Source organism: Saccostrea cucullata, unplaced genomic scaffold (genome assembly GCF_032062105.1).
Source record: "Saccostrea cucullata isolate Sc308-1 unplaced genomic scaffold, CSIRO_AGI_Scuc_v1 ctg27, whole genome shotgun sequence".
Lineage (NCBI taxonomy): Eukaryota > Metazoa > Mollusca > Bivalvia > Ostreida > Ostreidae > Saccostrea > Saccostrea cuccullata.
Window position 1 is genome coordinate 1,421,339 of NW_026920935.1, and position 25,186 is coordinate 1,446,524.

Here is a 25,186-nt window from a genome sequence, read left to right on the forward strand (position 1 = left end):
TACAATTACATGTATCATATGATACGCATCACAATGTACGTTTACATGATCTGCATATTACCTAAAGAATGCAATTCATCTTGGATCAAAATTTGCATAAATATCGTATATTTTACCTCAAAAGTAGACGCCTTTGCCGGACCGGGCGTCTGCTACAAACCTTGCATTGTGGGAAAAGTCTTCTTCCGGTGAATATGACAAAGCGTGGGAAAGTTGGTGAGTGGTAATATTTTGACAGAGACGTGTTTAATAATTTTATAGAAGAAAGTATTTAAATGATCAATATATATTTATCATTTCTGAAATTTTATTGGACAGTTTTTTGGGAAAGTTTTGGATGTAAAATGTCAGAGTTTTCAATTTGTATACTGTCTGTTCACTAGTCTACAGTACAGCTTACTCAGCGGTAGCCTAATAAAGCCATTAAAGGGGCCAGCTAGTCTGAAAATACTGATAAATCACACTTTTGAAAAAAATGCTTAATTGATTAATCAGTAAACTTGTATATTTCTTTTTCCAAAATTTGTTTTAGCATTGTTTATTGTAATTTTTTTTTTGTGGGGGGGGGGGGGGGGTTAAGAAACTGATCAAAAGTTAGTCTAAATAATGTGGATGCAGTAGGCCTAAATCCAGTGTAACCCTGTCACCTGTCAGTATATGATCTAGTGTTCTGTTTTGGTTTTAATTTTTTCTTCTTCTCATCGGCAACGTTTGTACGATCCACAAACCCACAAAAATGTATGTTCCCCCCCCCCCCCCCCTCTCTCTCTCTCTCTCGTCACAGATACTCCAAATTCGCTTTATGAAACTTATGAAGTATAGTATGCAACTATACAGAGATATGTGAAAAATTTATTAAATTTTATCGATTCTGTGTAGGTTGAGGTATCCTTTTCAACAAAATAATTATTTCTTCATATGGAAATGTATTGAAATAAAATTATACAGGTTGATCGAGTTCCTTAAGGATTAAATTGTTTCTTTAAAAAAGTTAAAGCATATACTTATTATCTTATAATGTAATAAATTATGACATGTGATTCTGATTGTTAATAAGATAAAAAAAATACATATGTTTGAGACACTTTCAGTTTGTCGAAAATTTCAAAGTCTTCTCTTTTTTAAATAATCAACTATAATTTCTCTAACTCTTAAAGTTTTATGTTTTACAAGAATAACCAAACTGAATGGTAAATGATCGGATTGTACTAAGGGGGCGTATCCCACCGAGCTCTAAGCTGATACTCCACACTTGGCTGAAAATAGCCCTATCCCTGACCAAACTCGTTAAATTTAAATGCATGGATCAACATTCACAATCCACATACTGAGGATAATTCTATCAGACATGAAACCGACATCATTAATTCTTAATTAGACACGCCAAACGACGGACTCAGCATTTGCTACTTTACCGAAAAGTGAAGAAAATATTTATTTAGTGCTGGATATTTTTAAATTTATTTTTAAATGTAAATTATGTGATAAGTATAGATTTATTGACATTTGATATTTTATAATGACATCAGAGATTGAAAAATCGCGGACTGAGAACCAGAAACTTGTTAAGAATTTTACGGAAGAAGAGGACGAAGAAATTGATGTCGTCGACGAAACAGACTCTATAAACGACTCCACGGAAACCCCAGGTACTCATTTTAAAAATCTTCATTTCTTTGTAATGAAATATGTAAAAAAAAAAAAACAAAAAAATTCCTTTATAATAAAGGCAGCAAAAGTTATTGATAAATATTTAAAACCTGTAACATTTTCCTAAAAAGTAGAAAATTTTTTGATAAATATTTAAGTTTTGTTGGACAATTTTTTGTCAGATGAAGTAGGGAAATTTTAAACTATCATGTGAAGAAATTTCCTTCAGTCTAAACAATCTCTCTTTATTCAAAACATTTCGAATTCTAGTTTTCTCTTCATAACTGTGATATTACTTCACTGTAATTATTTACGTTTTTTTTACAACTTTCAAAGTCAAAAAACATTTGTTTCTTCAAAAATTCATATTCAGAATTTTACATTCAACAAAAATAATTTTTAATTTGTTTATTAAGCGGATTTCATAAAACAATGTCAAATCCTTATCCCTAAAAATATTTTAATTTCAGACCAAATTTTTTTTTACAGAATCTCCAACTGCGGATGATGATGACACAGACGAGGTCTCCGCAGCGAAGAAACAGCGCCGGAACCGCACGACGTTCACCTCGGACCAGCTCCGGGAGTTAGAGGCGGTGTTCCAACACACCCACTACCCGGACTGTACGCTCCGGGAACAGATCGCTGAAAAGGTGGATCTAACAGAGGCCAGAGTGCAGGTATACATAAAAAAATCTCTTTCTGAATACCTCTGTTGATTTTTTTTTACCTAAATAGCAATTAAGGTCTTCCGTCTTCAGTTGAAGACCTTATCGTTTTTCTTAGGTTTCTTTTCAACATTATTATAGCATTTTGAGGCGAGTTCTCGGAAATAATTTTCATGAAACTTTAGTATATTCAAAAAATCTAGTTGTTCATATATTTGCGAATACTAGTATATTCAAATGAATAAATTAGGAACTTCCAGTAAGTTTATAACAAATCAATGTATAAAAGTTATATTGAATATTTTATTGTTATTACAAAAAATAAAAGACAACAAATGTGCAAGATTATGACCAAATTTACCCTCCTTCTTTTGTTCTTAAAATCAGGACTAAAGGCATACGTTGTTTAAATTTTAATACATAAAGTTTGAAAGCAAGCATCCTTAAAATTTCTTAAGAAAACTGATCATTGTCCATCCCATTCCATTTAAAGGATTTTTTAAAAAAAAAATAATTTTGTTTGTTTACTTTTTTATTAATATTATTAAATTAAATAAGATATACAGGCACTTGGTTTATCCAGAAAATATTGATCTAAGAAATTGCACGACTTACTAAGTATTTGGGCTAGTAATTCAAAGTTTTTAAAACCAAATTTTATTATTTTTCACTTTATTTTATATGTATTTATTCATTTTTTGCAAATATGTGTTTACAGAGTTATATTTTGTAATATCTGCATTACAAAGTTTTATAACTCTATAACTTACAGTTTTATAACTTATAATAATCACAATTTCAGACAATGAAATTGAAATTGCTTGCAATGTACTTTATCTTCTATCTACATGTAGTCAATAAATAAAGTAAAAGATGTTTTTTATTATTCTATATTGATTCCAATTATTTCGCTCAAAGAAAATGATAAAAGCAAAAACGAAAAAAAAAAATCCTCACTATCTGACAATAAATAGTAAGTGAGAATAAAGATCATGAAAAGAATGGGGTAAAAAAAAATAATTAGAAAACAAAATTAATTTTAAGAATTTCAATGAAAGATTTCGAATGTAATTTTTTTTTAAAAATTACTTTTATAAAAAAAAAATTGATATTGAATTCCAAGAAATTTATTTATTGTGTACACACAATTTAATTATACCATTACATGCATATGTACTCATCGCAAAACCCCTTTTTTTTTTAAACCGACACATTTACATAAAATTTATATGGATTTAGATTTTGTTAACCTTATTCGGCAATACTTGACAAAGTATCCAAAAGACTCATAATTATTAGATATGGTAATCCCCTCGTATCTAGAGAAGCTGACAAATTTTGACCACTTTTGTCCATCATAAAGACAGCTTCAGGCACTGGCCAGCAATACATTAAAAACAGCAGGACGTAGAAAGCACACAACTGTCCTTTCGACAAATTCATAAGAGGATTGGTTACGATGCATTGTCTGTTTATCATGCGCTAAACGCTTTTATTCCAAGGGAGTAATTCAAATCATTATTGACTCAAGTAAACCCGCCAAGATTGTAGAGCGATATTAGAGACTTTAAAAATGACCTGCTGGGCGCGAGGAATTTGAAACGAGGGAGGAACTAATTCCTGCTCCTGGGCAGAAGTGATGAGCTAATTAACGATGGATTAGTGTCTTACTTTATTTGAAAACGGGGGTAAATTCAGCGATTTAACACAAAATCTCCTTAGAAATACCAATCCACGTGTATTTAGAATTTAAAGGACCATTATCAATCTGATTTCATTAGAATACAATATATAAAACACGTCAACAACTTTTCAAAGTAAACATTTAAAGAAATAAGTATTTGGGTTATGCGTCGGGATGGGGATTACTAAGAGAAGTGCGTGGCGATGATTTGTCTTCTTATGAAACCGAGAAGAAAGGAAGTCAGGTGCTTGGGACCTAAATTTTTTCTTCACTTTTTTTTCACTTTTTTTCAGTGTCCTTTATTATATACCCCAGTATACAAATTCCTGCGCTGATTTCTTGTACAAGTATAAAAATATGCATACATGTTTTTGATAAAACACAAAATAACATTTTTATGTATACTAGTATTTTAATAATCAGCATTTGTTTTCCCGAAAATACGTTGTCTGCCACAAGAATTCATCCCTCTGAGAATTGGAATACAACCTGCACCAAGAAAATTCACAAGTTTATGTGAAGAGAAATATAATGATCGAAATCAGAAAGTTCTGATAAAATTATATTTTCATCGAGGTTGCGTCACTGGCTCCATTACCATCTCCCCGGAAAAAAAGAGGGTCGACTCAACCCCCCCCCCCATTCCCCTCATAGATGAAAGAATACTTTTTTGTCTCAGTATGTTAAATAAGAAATTATTTAAAAATTAAACATTTATTGACTGGATGCAAGGGCAATTTGTCGGACACATGAACTTAACAATTCTTTTTCCCGTTAAAATGATTAACTTCACAATGGTCCAGTATTTCATCGACAGGTCCAATATCCATTTTTTGGACAGTTCAGATAAACTTTGTAAACGTAAGACTTTTAAAGTATATATTTATATAGGAAACAATTTCATAGATAAAACATATTAACAATTATATTGAATCATATCTTTTCATATTTGATATATTTGTATTATAATTAATAATGAGAAAAAGAATTTGTTTATTGTGTTTTTTAAAAAAATATAATTTCTAGAAAATCAAAATCTTAAAATCTTTCCATTTATGATTTTAATCTAATTAATTTTAATTGAATAACATATATTGTAACTTTTAAAATGACTATTTATATAAAAATGCATGGAAAGTAAAGGAAAAATCTAATTTTTAAACAATAAACATGTATATTGGATTTTATAGAAATCTTTTGTAGTGTGTAACAAGATAGAGAACGTTTAACGGCATCTCATTAAACTTTTGATTAAGTGCCAGTGTTTTAAGGTTGTGTCGGATAATTTAACGAGATTCATTTAAAATTGCATATGAACTTAAAGAAACTACTTAGGACTCAGGGATTTAATTATGTATATACCCTCAAACATTTGATTTTGGGGATTAAGTAAATAATAAAATGTTCTGATTTTAATTCATCAAATTAGTGCTGTAATGTAAAGTTTAATCACACTAATTGGAGTGTATTGGAAGTTTTCTTTAGTTATATGGGGCTTTACTCTGAGATCATCGCTGTTCTCTCGTAAATCCTAATCCAGTTTCTATCTTAATCTCTCTTTCAATCGTTCAAATATGTTGGACTTTAGAATACATGTTTTCAAATCACTTTGCAAAACTTTCATAATTAGTCACACGGATATGCGGTTTAGGAAGCCGATTAAGATTATAAATTCAAATCTGAAAATTAAAACATAAACTTAGTGAAGAATTATTGCCTAATCCGTCTATAATTGGCGTAATATCATTCTAATAAACGATCAGCAAACTTTTGACATCTGAACTGCAGCTGATTAAGGCGATTTATGGCCAAAACTTGACGCTTTTAATCTTTTGTAAATAATAAAAAAGTCTGTTAAAGTAATCCCCCAAAACACTGAAGCACGTTTCCTAATCTCGAGTTATCACCAGTAGATAGCGTTATACAATACACAGCTAGTACTATCCTCTTAATCAGAAAATCCCTTACGATACATTATTAGATCTTGGTTTATTTATCACAAAAAACAATTTTTGTATAATCTGTCTAAACAAGTTTGTTTATTGTTTAATATGAGTCAAAAGTTTAGCATGGTGTCTTAATCCAAGACGAGGGACAAAGGATTAGAAGGGGAAACGCGAAAAGTTTTTAGGGAGATGGGGGGTTTACTTTAAAAGTATAGAATCGTTATCGGTTTCTTTATGCAATAATTATTTGATAATGAAAAGATTCAATCTGCGCACATCAAATTTATGTAAAGATAAACTTTTTTTTCTGTGTTCAAATAAAGTCAACTATTTAAAAAAAAAAATCTTAAACTAACAATAACAAATTTTTTTCTTATGCTCTATATTTTGTACAATTCTATATTTTAAATATATTAAATGAAATTTGCTTTAAGGTTTGGTTTCAAAACAGACGAGCAAAATGGAGGAAACAGGAGAAAAACATCGTCAGGATGTTTGATGTCTTCCGACACCGGATTGACCCGTTTCCCATCATGCCCCACCCTCTGTCTTACAGCCCTTCAGCATTTTCCTCCGTCCGTCCATCTCTGTTTCCATGGTTACCCCGGCTTCCTCTCTCCATGCCACCGATGTTTCCCATTTCTCCACTTTTACCGGTCAGACCTTCTTATAAAGGTAGGAATTGTTCATTTATCAAATATCAAATTATTTTAAAAAAATATACTAAGAAAACATTTTTAAATTTTTCTGAAAATCTATGCATGTAACTTTTAATCATAATTTGCAAGTACTTTTAAAAATTATTTTTTCAAATGAATATAAAAATATGTGAGCAATGCATAATCATTGTTTAATATAATACATTTTTTTTTATGGTCCAAAATATATGTCAGATCAAAAAGTAAAATATGCACAATGGCAATATGTAATAAAGATTTGTGAAAGTTTCATCAAATCAAGTATATTAATTGTCTTTGAGTACCTGTTATCTGGATATAACCTACCAGGGGTACTATTTTGCACCTTACAGGTGACACGCCTGCGGGACCACTAAGCAAACACAGCAGTGACTCCATGAAGTATTACAACTCGTACGCAAGAGACTATCTACAGAAGTTCTCGTCCGAAAATAGGGACAAGTACGAAAGAGAGGGCAAAGATCGCCTGAGGTCAAGGACACCTAGTCCCGTGAGAGCGCCTCCGCCGTAGGGAACTTTGACGTTTACGTCACTGATTGGAAAATTGACAGAACTACACAAATGACCGATGTGTTCGTCACCGTTCCTTCATTCGTCCATTCCTCATTCCTGTACACGTCTAAGTTTTCTTGTACTGTTTGTCATAACAAGACACTTGTGTTTGTCAATATTTTCAATACCTAAGAAGAGACGTTATTGTTTCATTGATGATAGAAACTATTCCGTGATTGAAATATGTGTGTATACCTGCTTTACCGTCACACTAAATCTCTTACAGAATGTCATAGGGCAATTGTGGTACAAGTATAGCACATTATTTATGTATTTATTCATCATGTGTATCATTCTTGAATACCTTTATTCCTTCCCCCAATGAAGAAAATTCTGCGTGGAAATTATGGATGTGAATAATATTGTAGTGCATTATTCATTTTCATCAGTAATTGTGCGAACCAGTGTGTTCATTTCTTCTGTTGTACATTGCATATATACATGTATATCTCGATAGCCTAATTTTGATACATTGTATTGATTTAATTGTTATGCAAGAACGATAAAATGCTTTCAATAAAATAATACATGAAATATAAACATTGTATTTCATGCATTTTGTGTGGCAAAACACTATAAAACATTTCATCTATAGTACAGAGTGTTTTGAATTATATTGGCATACGCCTGTACATCCAGAGCTATCTTCGTCTAAAGAAAGAAAAGCTGAGAGAGAATTTTTTAAATATAAACTTGAGTTCAAAAGTTGAGATAAAATCAATGTTGTACTTTAGTCACTTGAGTCATGAATTATTTTTTGTATTTACATGTATTCGTATAATTTAAACAGAAGAGTTCGTATTTTAAGGTGCTAAAATCATCTTTTTTTAAAAAGTACGTAAAAATTTTACTGTTTCCTTACAAATGGATTAAAAAAAATTAATAAAAATTCATCTTCGCTAGCCAAGGGTGTCTGATATGCTACTCTTCTCATTAGGAGAGTAGCGTATCAGAAACCCTTGACTAGCAAAGATGATAAAAATTGAAAAATAGGAATGTATTATTTTTTCTTTTTTACTATAAAAATTCCTCAGCTCTCAGACCCCCCTCCCCCTCCTTTTTCCACGAATGTTGTACCTGATGAGAGATGAATTTTTCTTTTCTTTTCTTCCTGGAGAAATTTTATTTATTTTTTTTTCAATTTATAGAATTTCTTATTCATGGGAGGGGGTCTAAAACTAAAGCAAAATAATTTACTAAAAAAAAAAATAAATAAATAAAAATGGGAGGGCTCCCCAGGCGTTCTGCGGTTTTACATATGCATATGAAAATAGCTATGGTTTTGTTTTTTATTTAATTTGGTCCAAATTAATTTTTCCCGATTAAAATGTTTGGGTAAAAAACACTGGTTGAAAAAATTATAGCCTAAAAATCAAAATAAAAAGTGATTGTAAATATTTTGTTTATTTAAAAATATGTTTATCATTTTATCTTAAATTATAATGTATTTTTTAATATTAAGAAAAGTTGGAGAAAGTGGAATTATAGCCTAAAAATCAAAATAAAAAGTGATTGTAAATATTTTGTTTATTTAAAAATATGTTTTTCATTTTATCTTAAATTATAATGTATTTTTTAATATTAAGAAAAGTTGGAGAAAGTGGAAGATGTTCGAATAACTCAAGGTACAACTATCAAGACGATAGCGCCATCTTGTGGTGGTTTCCCGTCTTATGATTAGTCATGTGATCAAAACATGTCCGCTCTCAGGTTTGTTTTTATTTAATTTATATGCATAAAAATAAATGAGAATTGTCTGAAGCTAAATTAATAATCAACATTTGATAAAGTACAGAATGTTTTATTATCACTTTACTCATTAGTCTGCATCGCGGTGTTGAAATAAATGAAATACATCCTTGCATATCTTTCAAAACTGTCAAAATGGTTTATATATGCCAGGTCGTTTATCATGTATATGCCTAATCCACTTGAAGAATAGTTGAGAGCTGGTACAACTCTGCAATATGGACAGTAGTCAAGGCTTTTCCCCATAATTAATGCATGTGTCTGCGAAACTTGACGTTTATGAAGCTTTTAGTTTACTTCCAGGGGGTCTGCCCGAAATCCAGTCAAACCGTTCCCAATGAAAACCGCCCCGGTCAAAGCGTTCCCAGATTTTGGTCAAAGCGTACCATGATTTTGGTCAAAATGTCCCCAGATTTTGGTCAAAGCGCCCCCTGACATATTTAATAGAAATATTGATTTTGGTTCCCCTGATTTTGGTCAAACCGTCCCCTAATTTTGGTCAAACCGTCCCCTGGCATATTTTGATAGGAAAACGTAGTTTCTAAACCGCCCCCTGATTTTGGTCAATGCGCCCCCTGATTTTGGTCAAAGCGCCCCCTGACAAATTTTGATAAATTAAACCACCCCCTGTTTTTGGTCAAAGCGCCCCCTGATTTTGGTCAAAGCGCCCCCTGACATATTTTGATAGAAAAACACAGTTTCTAAACCGCCCCCTGTTTTTGGTCAAAGCGCCCCCAGTCAAAATTTGTGTGAAAAAAATGATGTTATTAAATTGGAAAGGGGGGGGGTCATGTAGTACTTCCGAAGTATTTCAAGGTCAATTTAATATACGTACATTTGCTACTTTAAACTTAAATTGTGTCCCCTAGGTGTCAATAACATCTGATAACTTTTATTCGGTCTAAAATACGCCTGTCGACGCCTGCCAGGGGAAAATACGCCTGCCGAGAAAATCTATATGCCTGTCTTGTTATTTATTGACTAAAGTTATTACATTTATTAATTTAATAGACTATTTACTTAATGTTTTACCAAACAAAAATAATTTAAAAAGCATGTCATGTCCGATGCTTTATTCGTTTTATAAGCTTCCGTCTTAGAGCACGCCTGCCGAGAAAATCTACACGCCCGCGGTGTTGTTTCTTTTATTATGTACTATTTAAAAAATATATATATGACTTTAATAAATTATTTGGCTGTCATTTAATTAATTATAAACAAATCAAAAAAAAGAAAAAATGTTTACTATTTACTAATTCTGATTTTGTGGTTCTGGTTCATGATATCCCACCTTGGAGTGTGTATAGCGCACGTGCCAATCTTCTCACTTGTCATGTACCTAATTATGTAATACCACATAATATTACGCACAGGTAGGTATACAGGAAGATCGATCATTAAGTTTCATTGAGATTTGAAGTCCGTGTATACACAGTAAACATGAATTCAGACATTCATATCATTGTAAACAAATTTTAACAGTAATGAATTTTGATAGAACAATAATATACCGTATATAGCGAGAATATTTGGAACTTTCGATGGATTATTTTCTCTCTAATTGAAATAAATAAATAAAATAGATAACTTTCATCACTTTTCTTAAATCATCGAGTTCTTGCCTAGACTAAGATATTGTGAAACTTTGAAATGTTAATTAAGATAAAAAACTAATGTGTTTTATATTTTGAAAAGAACTGTGTAGTACTGTACGGTATGAATAACGAGGCGGCCCTGTCTCTAAATCTGATTGAAGTTTTTTACAAACATGCCCACGATTTGTCCTTTCAAAATCATTTTATTTTTTGGAATTATCTCTTACCGTTTTTTCCGCCAGAGGTTTGGGAAAATGGTGCATTTTCTTTAATAATTACAACTTTTGACGTAACGACGTCATCACGACGTTATTAAATGAAATCTGTAAATTCTCTTAACCCAGAACTATGTACTTAATCCTACAAATATTCCAGTAAACCATTTTGAACTTTCTTTCAATTTATCATACATCGTTGATAGTTTGAAATAGTTTAATAATTTTAGGAAAATTAATTAACAAACGATTGTACCAAACACGCTAGTCTACGAAACTTTATTCATCCAGATGAAATGAGGTGAGTACTTAAAGAATTGAACGTATTGTTTATGAAGTTGGATTTTTTTTTGGCAATGTAAAAGCTATCAACAGAAACCCCCCACCCTACCCCTTTTATTCCAACAAACGACAGTGCTATAAATGTTGGGTCTTTTTAAAGAACATATGAATTACTCCCTATTTCGGGGTTACATGATATGCCTCTTTCAATTTTCTTTGATTTTAGATTTTTTTTACCCTCGCTTGAGAAATGGGAGGGTATATAGTGATCGGGGTGTCCGTCCGTCTGTTACGCTTTGGGGGTACTTCTCTTTTATGTTTTGCCGTTGCGTTTTGCCAAAACATGTGTCGGCTCAAAAAAGTTAAAAAAATCGATTTGGAGGCGCTTTGAAAATTTGGGATGGTATTCAAACATAAATTTTCCATAAGGAGCGCTTTGACCAAACTTCAAACGTTGTTTTTGTATTAAAAATATGTCAGGGGGCGCTTTGACCAAAATTTGGGGATGCATTGACCAATATTTGGGGGCGCGCTTTGACCAAAATCAGGGGGTGCTTTGACCAATATTTGGGGGCGCTTTGGAAACTTCGTTTTTCTATAAAAATATGTCAGGGGGCGCTTTAACCAAAATTTGGGGACGCATTGACCAATATTTGGGGGCGCTTTGGAAACTTCGTTTTTCTATAAAAATATGTCAGGGGGCGCTTTGACCAAAATCAGGGGGCGCTTTGACCAAAATCAGGGGACGCATTGACCAATATTTGGGGCAATTTGGAAACTTCGTTTTTCTATAAAAATATGTCAGGGGGCGCTTTGACCACAATCAGGGGGCGCTTTGACCAAAATTTGGGGGCGCTTTGACCAAACCTCAAACATTGTTTTTCTATAAAAATATGTCCGGGGGCGCTTTGACCAAAATCAGGGGGCGCTTTGACCAATATTTGGGGGTGCTTTGGAAACTTCCTTTTTCTATAAAAATATGTCAGGGGGCGCTTTGACCAAATTCAGGGGGCGCTTTGACCAGGGGCTTTGACCAAAATCAGGGGGCGGTTTCGTAGTATCATATTTCTATAAAATATGTCAGGGGGCGCTTTGACCAAAATCTGGGGACATTTTGACCAAAATCATGGTACGCTTTGACCAAAATCTGGGAACGCTTTGACCGGGACGGTTTTAATTGGGAACGCTTTGACTGGCTCCCGTCTGCCCACTAGTCTGAAGGTTCACAAGTCCGACGGTCCACTAGTCTGAAGGTTCACAGGTCCGACGGTCCTATAGTCCAAAGGTTCACTAGTCCGATGGTCCTCTAGTCCAAAGGTTCACTAGTCCGATTGAGAACATGTAACATATTGGATTTTTGGACTTTTCAGAGACATACATGTATAATTTAGACCCTCTATTACATGTCTCTGGACTAGTGAACCTTCAGACTAGTGGGCCGCCAGACTAGTGAACCTTTGAAGCAGTGGACCGTATAACCACTTCCAGTCAAGAACTGTGAGCTGCTAAGAGAAATCAAACTTATCAAAAGCTTAGGTCCATTAAAACATCTGATGCTTTGATATGATTATGAAGAGCAAGCCCTTAAGAAATAATGAGAAAATGTACATTCCATGCTTTATTCATATGACCCTGCTTATTACCTCAAACAACTGTGATATGACAATGATGGTAAACTTCACAACAATGCTATCTTAGTAAATTTTCAGGTATTTGGCATGATATTTTGTATACCTCATGCATGATAAATTTATTTCTGTTGATAGCCTTGTGAATTATTATTGGTAAACAAAATGTTGGATGTCTAGTTAGAGGTGAAAAAAAGTCAAGTGACTCTGCAAACTTTTGTTTAACCTTACTTTATCTAGGTATATCCAGATTCTTGTTATGCTTACATCAAACTTGGTATATTTTCCAATCATTAAAAAAAACCCAACTTTTTATGCGAAGTTTCGGGGTATATAGTTTTTGTCGTGTCCATCTGTCTGTCTGTCTGTTTGTCCACAAAAACTTTAACCTTGCGCATAACTTGTGATTAAGTGGAGCTATGACATTCATATTTCACCTGTGTATTCTTTGTGACAAGACCTTTCTTTGGGTACCACCAAATTTGACCTTTTGACCATGACCTTGGAGTTTAACCCACTTTGGCCATATCTTTTGAACAATAGATACCAGGACATTTATATTTGATATATGTATTTTTTGTGGAAAGACCTTTCATTCGATACCAACAAACTTTACCTCTTGACTTTGACCTTGGAGATTTCCGTATCTATGAAAATACTTTAACTTTGGCTATAACTTTTAAACATTAAGTACTAGGGCTTTCATACTTCACATATATAATTCTGATGAAAAGACCTTTCATTGGATACCAAGAACCTTGACCCTTTGACCTTGACCTTGGAGTTTGACCTACATTAAAATTACAACATTGACCATAATTTTTGAAGGGTTTGGACTAGGGCATTCATACTTCACAAATTTAATTCTTGTGACAAGACCTTTCATTTGATATCAAGAACCTTGACTCTTTGACCTTGATCTTGGAGTTTGACCTACTTTTTATAATCTTTAACCTTGACCATAACTTTTGAACAGTAGGGGCTATAGCTTTCACATTTCATATGTGTAATCCTTGTGACAAGTCCTTTCACTGGATATCAAGAATCTTGACCCTTCGACCTTGATCTTACAGTTTGACCTACTTTTTACAAACTTTAACCTTGGCCATAACTTTTGAACGGTAAGGGCCAGCACTTTCATACTTCCCATACGTAATCTTTGAGACAAGGCCTTTCTTTAGAACCCAACAACCTTGACCCTTTGACCTTGACCCGGAGTTTATCCTATATTATAAAATGTTAACCTTGGTCATAACCCTGAAACAGGTGTAGCTAGTTTTTTATATTTCACATTTCTTGTGAAAAGGCCTTACTTTGGTACCAACATATTTGATCTGCATTTGAGAAAGCTTCACCTTCACTATGTTGCCATATGGGGGCATCAGTGTTTCACAAACACATCTTGTTTGTAGGAAAAATGGAGTGGGTGTTTTCTTTATATATGATCACACGATGCTCCAGAAAGAGGAAGATGACCTCAAAGATGCAATTCTCTACTTTTATCCCCCATTTGTAAGTATATATACTACTATACTCCATTTAGCATGTACTTTCTATTTCTGTTAATAAATGACAGCATATTATGATACAAATAGTATATTATGTATACATGTATTTGGTTAAGCACTTATAAGTATTTGGGTAGTACACTAAGCTATGCCTGACTTGATCTGTGCAAACTTAGCTTGTTGTAATTAACATAGGTGGAGGAGAATGACCAGTGTGCCATGTGTGGTCAGTTGATGGGAATGTCTGAGTTCCTGTCCACCACCCTCAGTCAATCACCCCCATGTATCTTTGCTCTAAAGCGTGGAAAGTACTGCCTGAAGAGAATTGGAGATTATAGTTTAGTAAGTATAGTTAAAGCTGCAGAAACATGTATGTAGTGTGTTGAACTGGGGAACCAATTAAAAAGGTTGCTCATCTCAACTTTTTCAGATCAGTGAGCTACAGAAGTATATAGTTTTGTAATACATGTAGATAAATCCTAGAATTTCTATTTATGTTTTAACACAGTTCTTAAAATTGAATGTACAGATATATAAGGTTTTGTAGGGACTAGAAGGAAATCAGGTGGATTCCAATGACCAGTTAAAACAGCAGCTGGATTTCCTGTACAATGCTTTTGTCCTGTATTGTGGAAGTATAGTAAATATCAGAAATGTAAGTGCATGTGAAAAAATATTTCAAAATGCTTGATAAATTTCTGCACTTATCCTTACCTAAACAGGAAGAAGACTTATTTTACCTGTGTGTATCTTTTCACAGCAGTATCTTGGTAACCACCAGGGGTTTTTACGAGAGCTGCGGGGTATCTGGGACATACTGTATCCCTGTGGCTCGTGGCATGACAGTTTTCTTACACAAGCATTCCAGATCCAGCCATCCCTAAACATTCCTAAGGTAAACATGAATGCAGCTGAACCATATTAATTTTTTCCCATTGGCTATACATTTATCTGTAGATTTAAAAAAAATAATTGAAAGGGATTAATTTTTGACAGTATAATAAATTGGCTTTTCTTTTTTTCTTTTTTAAAATGATTATGATATACAGTTAGAAAGAGCTGCATGTGTCATTTGGAATTAAGCTGTCTGGAGTTATTCCCCTTTTAATCACTGACCACTTTAACTTTCAGGGTAGAGGAGAACTTTTCCTTCAAGCTTCACACATTTTACAGTCTAGTCAGAGAAGACCAGGGGTCCTGGTGGGACTTGTCATGTACAAAAATAGGTAAATTTAGCTAATGGATACAGAACATGTATTTGGTTTCTTTTATAAATGAATTTATCATTTTATACATATTTTACTCTTTGTTAGAGTTTTGTGTACTCAAGCATCACCTGAGCTGAGTAGGAAGTTAATACTTGTAACACCACAGGTAACTTATTTTGTTTTTAAAAAAGAATGAAAGTTTAACAATTACCTGGTAAATAATTGCAATATTAAAAGCTTTGCTAGTAATTTGTTTGCATTCAAAATGATGAATGTATTCCATCCGTTGTAATCTAAAATTAATGTCACCTTATAATAAAAAAATGTATGTTATTTTGAATATATAAGGCCATCCTTAAAAAGAATGTTTGTTTGGAATTGCCGCCTGGGGGTTTTCAAACCCAGGAGGGAGGGAGGGAATTTATTTTATTTTTATTTTTTTACAAATTAAAGCTTATTAATAGAAATTAAAAATCGCAATGAACAGTGGTGATTTTCTTAATTTCCCTCTTTCTTTTATTTGGTTAATATCATTTTTGTCTAAAATATACACAGAATGGTACTCAAGTATCAATCTTTCTTCGATGTTCGATTTGCTTATCTATTAAAAGTCAAATTTCAGCGTCAAACTTTTTTCTTTATTTTAAAAATCTTTTTAAAACAATTTCTTTACAAATCTTTTTAAAACAATTTTATTAGTGTATTTCATAGCATTTCTCTTTGAAATTTAGCCCTTCACAAAATTTCTTAAGAATAGTTGGGATGTTTTGTGGAAAAAAGGGAGGGGGTGCTTGGTATGTTCTAGAGTGTTCGCCATGAATCAGTTTCAACATTAGGTTTCAAAGACTTGTCATACTGACAGACAACATTTTTAGCTCTACTGGTCAGAGACCAGAAGAGCTTATGCGATAGTAATGCATCCGTCGTCCGTCCGTCTGTCTGTCTGTCTGTAAACAATTTTTCAAAATGCTACTCTTCTTACAGTTTTGGTCCGATTTCAATATAACTTATCACACAAGTAGATTACACTAAGGTACATAATTCTGTGCATCGGTTTTTGTTTCGATGAACGGTTTTGCCATGGTTACTAAAAATAGAAATTTCTGTTAAATTGTTTCAAAATGCTACTCCTCCTACAGTTTTGGTCCGATTTCAATATAACGTGGCACACAAGTAGACTACACTAAGATACATAATTCTGTGCATCGGTTTTTGATTTCGACGAACAGTGTTGCCATAGTAACTAAAAATAGATATTTCTGTGAAATTCTTTCAAAATGCTACTCCTCCTACAGTTTTGGTCCGATTTCAATATAACTTGGCACACAAGTAGACTATATTAAGATACATAATTCTGTGCATCTGTTTTTATTTTGACGAGCAGCAAGGATCATTTTCTATTTATTGCTGTTTTAAAGTTTCAAGTCCCAACTGCTTCTTTTCTCTTCCTATGTTTTAAGTATAAACCAGTAGAGCTACAGTCTCGACAGAGACTTCTGGTTCCTTTTGTATTTGGGAATAAACATTTCTGACCCATGTAATTTTTCAACTGGGAACTGAACGATCATTTTTAATTTCAACATGACGGACTTATCCTATCAAGTTCAAAGGGCAATCTATTACAATAGCTCTTTCCAGGTATCGGTGTATCATTCCATTTAATTTTTTATTCACCTTTTATTTTTATGAAGATGCATAAATGTTCTGGTCTTCAACGCTTGAATGTTTTCACATCCACTGATCCAACTTGGTCTGACATTTTAGCGGCTTTCATTTTGTCAAATCGCAAACTATATTCCCTATATCATAAATACTATGAAGAAAGCGTTTTATTGACAAGTGTTGTTAAATTTATGTGAGCTCAAACCCGACTTTAAAAAGCTATTTCGAAGAATGAACTAACTTTTAAAAAGCGATGTCGGACATAAGACGGTAAAAAAAATATTTCCAATATTTTGCCAGTAAAATTTTTTGAGCGGGGGGTATTTCAATGAGGCGGGCGGCAATTCCAAACAAACTATAATTTTATTTTGGCCTGAATCTAATAGTCTATAATTTTTGTCTTTGCAGCTTCCCTGTCTGTCTGTCAATACAGGTGATTACCAACTGAAATATGATAATCAATTAATCATTGCTTTAAAACATATTGTATCAAACAAAAAATTATATGAAATTTAATACTAATATTGCCCATTTGAAAATTAGAAACAAATTCTATTTATGATATTTACATTTTTTTCATCTTGCCTTTTTCTATTTTGACAGGGGTGGATCTTCCCGTGGGAATTAGACTAGTTACCATATTTTTGACAAATGAGGAATTTTCTACAGTTGGACTCAAGAAACATGCTGGGAACAGGCACTGTAAAACTTCTAAGTTTGTATGGACTACTTATAAATCTGAAAGCCATCAATCAGCAAGAACTCAGAGCAGGGGAGAGAACTCAAAACGAAAAGAAATGGAAATGATTCCTGAAAAATTAGAATCCATTTCAGTGAGTGAGAAAGACAAGGGATATCTCTCTGATACTTCTGTGGAATCAAAGAAAAGTAAAAATAGGAAGAATAGCAATCTATGGACCCCAGCTGATCACCCCACACAGATTACCCAGGGGTTTGAATCTCCGTCAGATCCAGCGACTAACGCGGACAATACCTCAGAACAAGAGGTCTCCATTAGTGACTTAGAGAATGAAAGTCCAAAGAATAGAAATAAAGAGACACTGATTGAAGTGGAATTTACCAACGATGAAGACTGCACTCAAAATAATGTTATAAATAGCATTTTGTCCAGTTCTAATGATGATGTCAAGCATATTAATAGAAAAAATGTGAGTTCCGAGGTGACAATATTAGCCGAGGTCCATTCCACTGTTGAGACAAATAGTATTGAAGAAAGTGATGCAAATAATTCTGATATTGGAATAACAGTAAATGATTCTGATGAAGGAAAAATACGGGAGATATCTGATAAAGTTCCACAAGATGTGACACTGTTACATTCCGGTGATGAGCTGCCACAGTGCATAACTCCAGAACAACTGTCTGATATGGACAGCAGACTTTCTGGGACTGAATCTGAAATTCAAACAACTGCTGACTCTCACTCTTCTTCTGAACAGCTGAAAGAGAGGCTAGAATTTCCCGGCGGAGTGTCGTCAGGGTTAGGGGTGTCATGTGATGAAATGAGTGATGCAGTGGTAGAGGAAAGAGTTCCGCCGAGCTCTGTTGATAGCAGTATACGAAGCTCTAAATACTCCTCATTTAAATCCAGTCAGTTTGATTCTCTCACCAGTGAAAGTACACTTCAAGAAGAAGCCACGTGGTATCCTGAGCTGGATGATCTTCAGGACGCCATTTTATATGTTCAAGGTCACTCTGATATTTCGCTACTTCTTCTGTTGGAGAGTTCCAGTGTTCCTGACTATAAGATAATTCAGAGTTTGGTAAGATGTTTTTCCTTATATGTTATCATTAAAATACACTGTAAATAAATGTGTATACATGCATATGCAAATTTGTAACATAATTGCCTTCATTAGTTATGGAAAGATTTCAAAAAATTTCATAAAAAATGAAGACTTGATTGTTTTACAGTGGAAGAATGCCCTTCCTCAATTAGCTGACCTGGACAGCTCATTAAAGGATGTCTTGAGTGAGGAGCTAGATGAGGTGAGTGAAAAATAAGACATTTTTAGTAGGCAATAAGTAAAATGATGTCAATGGTTAGTTTGCAAGAACACTTCATACACATGTTAACCTTTTTCAATTTTCAGAGTAATTTTATGTAATAGTTTGAAATTATGAAAAATTGATACAACATACATTCATTGTCTTTCATTTTACTTTAATTTTAGAGTTCATTGGATGGATCATCTTATCTGAAGTATGATTCTTTCTTCAGAAGCCTTTCAGGTAAGAAGAATAAATGTTAAGGCTTAAACACCAAGATTTTTTTTAATTAGGAATTTCCTGTATATTCTATTGTTTATTGATTGAAACTTCATAAAATGTTCTTCACTGAATGTAGTCCAAAACTTATTTCTGATTTCAATTTCTGCAAATGAGTATTATCTACCTGAGAATTTGTTAAGATTAAAAATGAAGAAAAGAAGAGACAGTTCCTCATGCAACCATCTTTTTCTCATCTGCTAAATCCTTTGAATAGTGTAACAGTTTGCAAAGATAGTATAAAAGATTCTGCATGTGAGCACTATGTCTACTGTTAACAAACTACTTGTATAAATTTTCAGGGAATGTTTTACATCCAGTAGCCAGTCAGGAGGAAGAATTCCAGAGACTAGCAGCATCCATCCATTTAGCATTCAAAGAGAATCAGAACATATCGGATATTCTGTTTCAGTGAGTCAATCTCTGGCCTAAATCAGGAATCAAATTTACATACTCTTGTAAACATGGTCAAATTTTCCTACTTTGATTTTCGAAATGGCCTTGACATTTACATTATCCTCAAAGTATATTTTTCTATTTTATCTTAGCAATGGGAGGGTACATGTATGTTGTACTTTCTTTATTTGATAGGTCCCAGTCTGCCAGCTGTCTGGGTCATAAGAATGACAGTGAGGAAATCTATCTGACTTCTCTGGAAACAGACACCAAGGGAATAAAAACACCAAGTTCTCCGTCATCTATTGACTCAAGTCTACAATTAAGTATGTCAACCAATAAAGTCACGTTTTTATAGTATCCCAGTACATCTCCTGTTCATTTGAGTTGTCGATTTTCTCCATTTCATACATGGAACTTTTTGTCTGTTGATATGCATTGTTTTTATCAGGAAATCAATTACAATTTATAATTTTGCTGTTTGTTAAAGTATATACTGGTATTCATTTCGTAAACATGTACATGTGATAGTGAATGTAAGGGCCAAAGTGTGAAAATGTTTCATTACGATCTAATTTACTTAGACAACTGATGAAATTTTATTTACTTGCTCATCTTGTGTTATGAATTTCACTGTGTATCAAACAGTTGATACAAACAGCTTTGACAGAAAAATGTTTTTACATGTGTGTTCTTGAACAGCTGTATCCAAGGATTTTCAAGCCAAATATTTTTGTGTGTAAATTAGATACTCTTATTTTAACATATCAAGGCTTTATATGCAAATGTCCAATTATTTATTTCTTGTATAATCTTTTAGCAATAATGCAAAATGCTGAAAATATAACATTTTCTTTTAAAATGTTTATGGTCAATTAATACCCCAGTGTTTTACCTTGAGTAAGTGCCAAATGTATTGAATTCTTTTCTTCAGCTGTAATTTAATTAAAATTGAGTTTTATAAGGTAAAAATTTTAATAATCTGTTCATATTTTGCTAGAAATGAAAGCTTTGACAGTGAAATGTATGAAATCATGTACTTATACATTGTAGTTTGATCCATCATACAGGTAAAAAGATAATTGTCAACACAATTTATGGTGCTTTATACATTGATGTAGTTTTGAGAATATTCATAGAGTATATTATTGAAGCAGGTGAAGCCCCCCCCCCCTCCCCCTCCGACATACTAAAACTAACAGAGGACGGGTTTTAAAGGACATTACTAATGAATATAATGAAAGCAAGGATGCCTCCCCCTTACTCTCTCGGACAATGTTAACCTTGCATTTACGTGATTGTGTATGTCATAAATAATTATTATATTCTGCATCATTTAAGTATGTGCCATCAAACTATGATCACATGTTGAAGATCAAGATTAGAATAAATTTTAAAGTAGATTACATTTGTATAAGAGATAATGACTTCCTGTTTAATCAGGGTCAAGGCTACAGTTCAGGTGAAGGTCATTTACAGATGTTAAAATTTGCTACAAAAATGATTCAATAGGGCATAGAATTTCAATTATATTTCATATATTATTGTCTTGTTTATTTTTTATTTATTTGTGTATATGAAATTTACATACTTTACATAAACATAAGTAATTGGGCAAATAAATTAATCAAGCTTTTGTTTCTCAGTGTTCATTATAATAGCATGGGACTTAAATTAACTCTTAAGGTTCATTTATCACTCATATAAAATATTTCTGTAACTTTTATGATTTTCCAAAAGAAACATATTTGTTAAATAAAATACAATTATAGCATAGCTTGCGGGGCAAAATTGGACAAAAAAGACACTCCAACTTGACAAATTTATAAAGGAATAATAGACATTCAATTATGTCATTAAGAGTTATCTCTCTTGTCAGAGTATTGATGAACCTTAAGTTCCAGGGGCCCCTCATCCCCACTAGATCCCTGCGATTACTTGAATGAATTTTATCAGCATATGTAGATTACTTCATATTACAAACTTTCAGTTAGATTACATCTCTCTGTTGATATAACAAGAATTACTTGTTATATATGCTATGTAATTTTCACTGGAAAAATGTCAACTATATGCTAAAATCAAAGGACTGAAAAGACTGGGCCTCAGGAAGATACTGTGATTTTTTAAAAATCTTGCTACAAGTCTAATTGAAGTGTCTTCTCATTGAACTGTCTTATATTTATTTATCATGTGCGGATCTAGAAGGGGGGGGGGGTCAGGACCCACCCCTGGAATTAGCAAGATTATTAAATTTGTACGCAGCCCCCCCCCCCCCCCTTGTAAACGCGAATTTGTGTTAAATTGGTATGAAAAGTCAAAGGTTTGAAGCATTAGAAGTCACCGACTACATCCCCCCACCCACCCACGAAATAAGTTTTTTTAACGTTTGGGTGAGTTTACGGGGTTTTTTTGTTTTTGCTTGTCAAGAAATCTCTCTCTCTCTCTCTCTCTCTCTCTCTCTCTCTCTCTCTCTCTCTCTCTCTCTCTCTCTCTCTCTCTCTCTCTCTCTCTCTCTCTCTCTCTCTCTCTCTCTCTCTCTCTCTCTTCCTGGGTTGGATAATTTTTTTCTCTCTCTCTCTGGAACCCCCCCCCCCCCTCTGGAAAAAAATCTCTCTCTCTCTCTCTCTCTCTCTCCTGTTTATTATAGGGTACATGACAGATATTGATTTGCATGTATGTACTTTCATGAAACAAACTGTTTATAGTGGGATTATTGACCTTGACCTCTCAGAGAATTGCTCTTTTAGAGTTGAAGTATTTTATGTTACCTGTGTGGTAAATCAATCTTTTAGGATTTCTGGATTCAACACACATCTTTGCTAGCAATACTAGTATAAGCTTCGAAAACAATGGTTCTTAAGAGAATTACTGTTTAGTTTGTATAGTATGCCAGGGTATCAACGAAAGTGGGAAACTCTCTCTCTAATTTGCATAACTCTCGATATACTATCTCTCTCTCATATATCTCTCTCTCTCTCTCTCTCTCTCTCTCTCGATTTCTCTCTAATTTACATTCTCTCTCTCTCTCTATCAAGAAATTAACTCCACTAACTTTCAAAGAGATATCATAGAGAAAACAAATACAAATGGAAATATTACCTTATAAATCCAAATGCTAAGGATGAAGGGAGTCCTAAAGGTTGCTTTATGCTATTCTATCATCTAAATTAAATGAATTCTGATTTACTGTAAACGTATTACATTTAGCGGTGTACTCTAGTTAGAGATTTTGGCGGAAAGCAGAGTCCGCTAATTCAATTACATCGCTAAATATCTTGTATATTAAAATTTATAACTAGCACATTCAGACAGCGCTAAATCAAATCTACGCTAACTTGTTGAATATAGAATTTCCGCCAAATGTCGTACACGCAAAATACAATACATTTACAGTATGTTAATGAACATCTCTCTCTCTCTCTCTCTCTCTCTCTCTCTCTCTCTCTCTCTCTCTCTCTAAGTTTTAAGGACAGACTAAATGTATCAAGGACAAAGAAAAAAATTCCAATACGTACAGTTCAAATTGCAAAATAGAGTCTGCAAAAGAAAGCCACCTCTACTACCCTTCATGTATATAGTTCATTTTCTAAATCGTAGAAAGTGTATGCATAATGAGTAAGTTCGTTTCTGTCTTCATATTTTTTACTTCTACTACATGCACTGTTATCAATAAGGTTTTTAACAAGCAAATTCAAGGAATTGTGGTCCCCCGTTTTCGGTGTCTTTGTGGGGGAGGTGTCATTGTTAATGATATATTCTGTGTAATATGAACACCATATCATATGTCTTTTATTTAGAAATCATCACTGAACTTCAAGGTCAAGGTCAAAGGATTAAAGTTCTTGGTATCCAATGAAAAGTCTTCTCACAAGGATTACATTTGTGAAGTATGAAAGCCTTAGCCCTTACCATTCAAAAGTTATGGTCAAGGTTAAAGTTTTTTATAAGTATGAAAATTCTCCAAGGTCAAGGTAAAAAGGTTGTTGATATCAAATGAAAGGTTTTGCCACAAAGAATACATATGTGAAATATGAAAGTCCTAGCATCTACCATTCAAAAGTTTTGTCCAAGGTCAAAGTTTTTGAAAAGTAGGTCAAACTCCAAGGTCAAGGTCAAAGAGTCAAAGTTCTTGGTATCCAATGAAAGGTCTTCTTACAAGAATTACATATATGAAGTATGAAAGCCCTAGCCCTTACCGTTCAAAAGTTATGGTCAAGGTTAAAGTTTTTTCATAAGTACGGAAATTTCCAAGGTCAAGGTCAAAAGGTCAAAGTTGTTGGTATCCAATGAAAGGTCTTGTCACAAAGAATATATATGTGAAATATGAAAGTCCTAGTATTTACCATTCAAAAGTTATGGCCAAAGTAAAAGTTTGGAATTTTTGCGTAAAAGTGGGTCAAACTCCTAGGTCAAGGTCAAAGGGTCAAATTTGGTGGTACCCAAAGAAAGGTCTTATCACAAAGAATACACATATGAAATATAAAAGTCAAAGCTCCACTAAATCAAAAGTTATGGACAAGGTTGACGTTTTTGTAACGGACAGACGAATGAGATTTAATGACAAAACTCGACCCCTTTAAGTCAATGTGAGCTAACCCACAAAAAATCATTGGTAACTACGGATGTTGAAATACGGTGAAATAATTCCATTCAAGGTTCGTATGAAATTATGACGATATTGACCTTTTTGAAGTAATTGACATACATATGTTCTATGGAACATTGAAAAGGTTCTTAACAACATTGGGACATACGAGTGCATTATCTAGATCCAAATGAGATTGGCATTTAAATTGTAAAAATTAAATCTTCTGGGATTTTTCATCTTACTATAACCTTATCCATATTGCAACATTAATTTAATCTTGAAAAAGCTTCTTGTTTTATCTTTTTTCGAATGATTGTTTTTTTGTTTTTTTTTTTGGTTTTTTTTTTTTTTTTTGAGAAATATAACAAATATTTGCTTTAATTTTCTTTCACCAGAGGTTAAATGTCAGAATTGATTATTTTTCTTTTTTGAATATAATATCTTTTGGTATTGATATACATGTACGTGTAATAATGTTTCATTCTTGACAAGCTACATGTATGTTGGTTTTAATTAAACTTTGGAGGTTTGAAAATCGCTTTGAATAAGTTTTTTTTCCAGACATCGATCACTTTGGCTGCCTTTTTAGCCAGAAAACTTATTGCATTGTCTATTGATAGATTTTCGATACTGTACTGCTGTAACCTTAAGTCACAGTCCTTTTATTTGATTCTATGGTAGATTTAAGAAAAAAAATTCTTTACATGGAAGGTTTTTTGGCTGAATTAAAAAAACACAAAGCAAACATCCCCCCCATTTACGATGTGTTCATGTATAAAGAGTATTACCACCCCTTTCCAGAAAAAGTTATATTTCAACTTTTAGCAACATTCAAAGTAAAACTGAGGAAGTGAAAAAAATAACT

At 33.2% G+C, this 25,186-nt stretch overlaps 1 protein-coding gene across 1 annotated transcript; it reads left to right on the forward strand.

Annotated features, from left to right (window-relative positions):
- Positions 1-1,519: 1,519 nt before the first annotated feature.
- On the forward strand, positions 1,520-25,111 carry LOC134258777 (uncharacterized). The gene is given in 19 exon segments (XM_062741366.1): positions 1,520-1,649; positions 2,140-2,330; positions 6,383-6,623; positions 6,979-7,119; positions 7,775-7,801; positions 8,845-8,908; positions 14,080-14,179; positions 14,371-14,517; positions 14,723-14,830; positions 14,936-15,070; positions 15,307-15,401; positions 15,489-15,549; positions 17,454-17,478; positions 17,649-18,829; positions 18,981-19,055; positions 19,241-19,298; positions 19,637-19,745; positions 19,926-20,618; positions 25,102-25,111. Coding segments are annotated over 18 exon segments (3,051 nt in total). The 3' UTR covers positions 20,089-20,618; positions 25,102-25,111.
- Positions 25,112-25,186: the final 75 nt, after the last annotated feature.